Source organism: Pholcus phalangioides, unplaced genomic scaffold, assembly GCF_987345545.1.
Source record: "Pholcus phalangioides strain wild (caught in Gottingen) unplaced genomic scaffold, Ppha-v1.0 ptg000007l_1, whole genome shotgun sequence".
Classification (NCBI taxonomy): domain Eukaryota; kingdom Metazoa; phylum Arthropoda; class Arachnida; order Araneae; family Pholcidae; genus Pholcus; species Pholcus phalangioides.
The window spans coordinates 15,705,553-15,707,454 of NW_028301600.1; the positions used below are offsets into that span (position 1 = coordinate 15,705,553).

Consider the following 1,902-nt stretch of genomic DNA (forward strand, 5'->3'; position numbering starts at 1 on the left):
AACTCGCGACACCTCTAAACATCCTTTGGTACTTTAGGCGAGCATCTTATTGACCTGGACTACCGCGCCCCCCACTTTTTTTTCCCGTACGAGGGGAAAAAAGTTGTCATGCCGGTAATTATCACCGAAACGACCCCCAATCTCGCACATGTGAACGGGGCTTAAGTGGGCGATCGCTAGATGGCCATGACCACGATTGCCGTATCAGCCGAATCATCTTGGCCGACCGTAAGAATCGAGTAAACTTTCTCATCGAGACGGGCGCCGACATTTCGGTACTTTGATATGTATCCAGCTCTAACAATGTGGTCGCGGATACATTATCACGCATACAGATCATCAATGCCCAGACCATTCACTTTACCGCCATCGCTGCTGCACAACAGAGTGATAAAGAACTTCAAAAGTTGCTGAGTGATCCAACGTGTTCCCTTCAACTTAAAAAACTAGAACTCTTTCCTGGTGTGGAACTGGTGCGTGATTGCACCGGATAAAAAATACGACCATTCGTTCCCGAGAACTACCGAACTGTTCTATATAAGGCATTGCACAGCTTGTCCTACTCTGAGATTCGGGCCACGAAAAAGTTCCTATGTGAGAAATACATATGGCCGTTCATATGTAAAGATGCTTCATGGACTGTCAACGGTCAAAAATCTAGACACACTAGGAGCCCTCTCCAGCAGTTCCCGATGCTTTCGAGCAGGTTCGACCACATTCATCTGGACTTGGTGGGTCCGTTGCCTCCATCTAACGGGTTCATCTATCTACTCACCTGTGTGGACCGTTTCACCAGATGGCCTGAGGCAATTCCGATAGAAGACATCTCGGCTGAAACTGTTGCTCGAGGTTTTTTGGGCAATGGATTGCTCGATTTGGGACCCCATCCACTATCACTACCGACCAAGGATGACACTTCCAGTCCTCCCTCTTCTCTTGCTTATCGAAATTATTGGGCGTTAAACAAATTCGCAAGACACCATACCATCCTGCCAGCAATGAACTAGTGGAGTGGTTCCACCGATCATTGAAGCAGTCGCTTCGATGCCACAGCGATCATCGATGGACAGAGACACTGCCGCTCGTTCTACTGGGTTTGCAAGCAGTCTTCAAAGAAGATATAGAGTACCCCACTGCAGAGATGGTGTACGGTTCTCCAATCCGACTACCAACCGAATTCCTCAATCAAACACCCAAATCAGAGGACACATCAGACTTCATCCTTCGATTGCGAGAAAATATGCTAAAGCTGACGCCAGTGCCGACATCATCTCACTCAAAACCGACAACCTCCGTCCATCCTCAGCTCGATAAGTGCACCCATATCTTCGTGCGTCGCGATGGAGTGAAAAAACCTTTACAGCAAGCATACGATGGACCGTTCAAAGTGCTTAAATGTTCTGAGAAACATTTCACCATCGACCTAGGAACTACAGAAGCCATAATCGGTGTAGACAGGCTGAAACCCGTCTTCACATTATTGGACGAGAACTGTTCATCGAAAACCGAAACAAAGGATATGACGACAGATCCTATTCTAGACACATCGACGATACCAAGTCATATTCAAACCACCACAACAACACGCTCCGGTAGGTGCGTGCGTTTCAACCATAAGTACAGCTACTCGTATGTATAATCAGAAATCGTACCGTTGGTGCTTCGGGGGGGGGGGGAGTAGTGTGGTGTATCTAGAGCGTCCCAGAAACACCCAATGCAGACAGATCCAGTGGTGCCAGGAAGAAGCAGAAAAAGAGATATGAATCTAGTAACACTACGAGTTAAAACACTTGGCTAGACCACACGGTTCTGAAAGGACGCTCTTCCGTCTCTCTAATTGAAAATATGTAATCGTTATATAAATACAAGGCCACAACAAGCAAAATGCTCAACGAGGTGGCT

At 47.2% G+C, this 1,902-nt stretch overlaps 1 protein-coding gene across 1 annotated transcript; it reads left to right on the forward strand.

The window, feature by feature from the left end:
* The first annotated feature begins 1,141 nt into the window (after nt 1–1,141).
* Nucleotides 1,142–1,639, forward strand: LOC149084971 (uncharacterized). Its single transcript, XM_089233828.1, has one exon. The coding sequence runs from the start codon at nt 1,142–1,144 to the stop codon at nt 1,637–1,639; it is 498 nt and encodes a 165-aa protein (XP_089089954.1).
* The last annotated feature ends 263 nt before the right edge of the window (nt 1,640–1,902 follow it).

Bases quoted from the DNA above. Each gene is read 5' to 3' on its own strand.
- LOC149084971 (XM_089233828.1), top strand. From the start codon at position 1,142: ATGGTGTACGGTTCTCCAATCCGACTACCAACCGAATTCCTCAATCAA.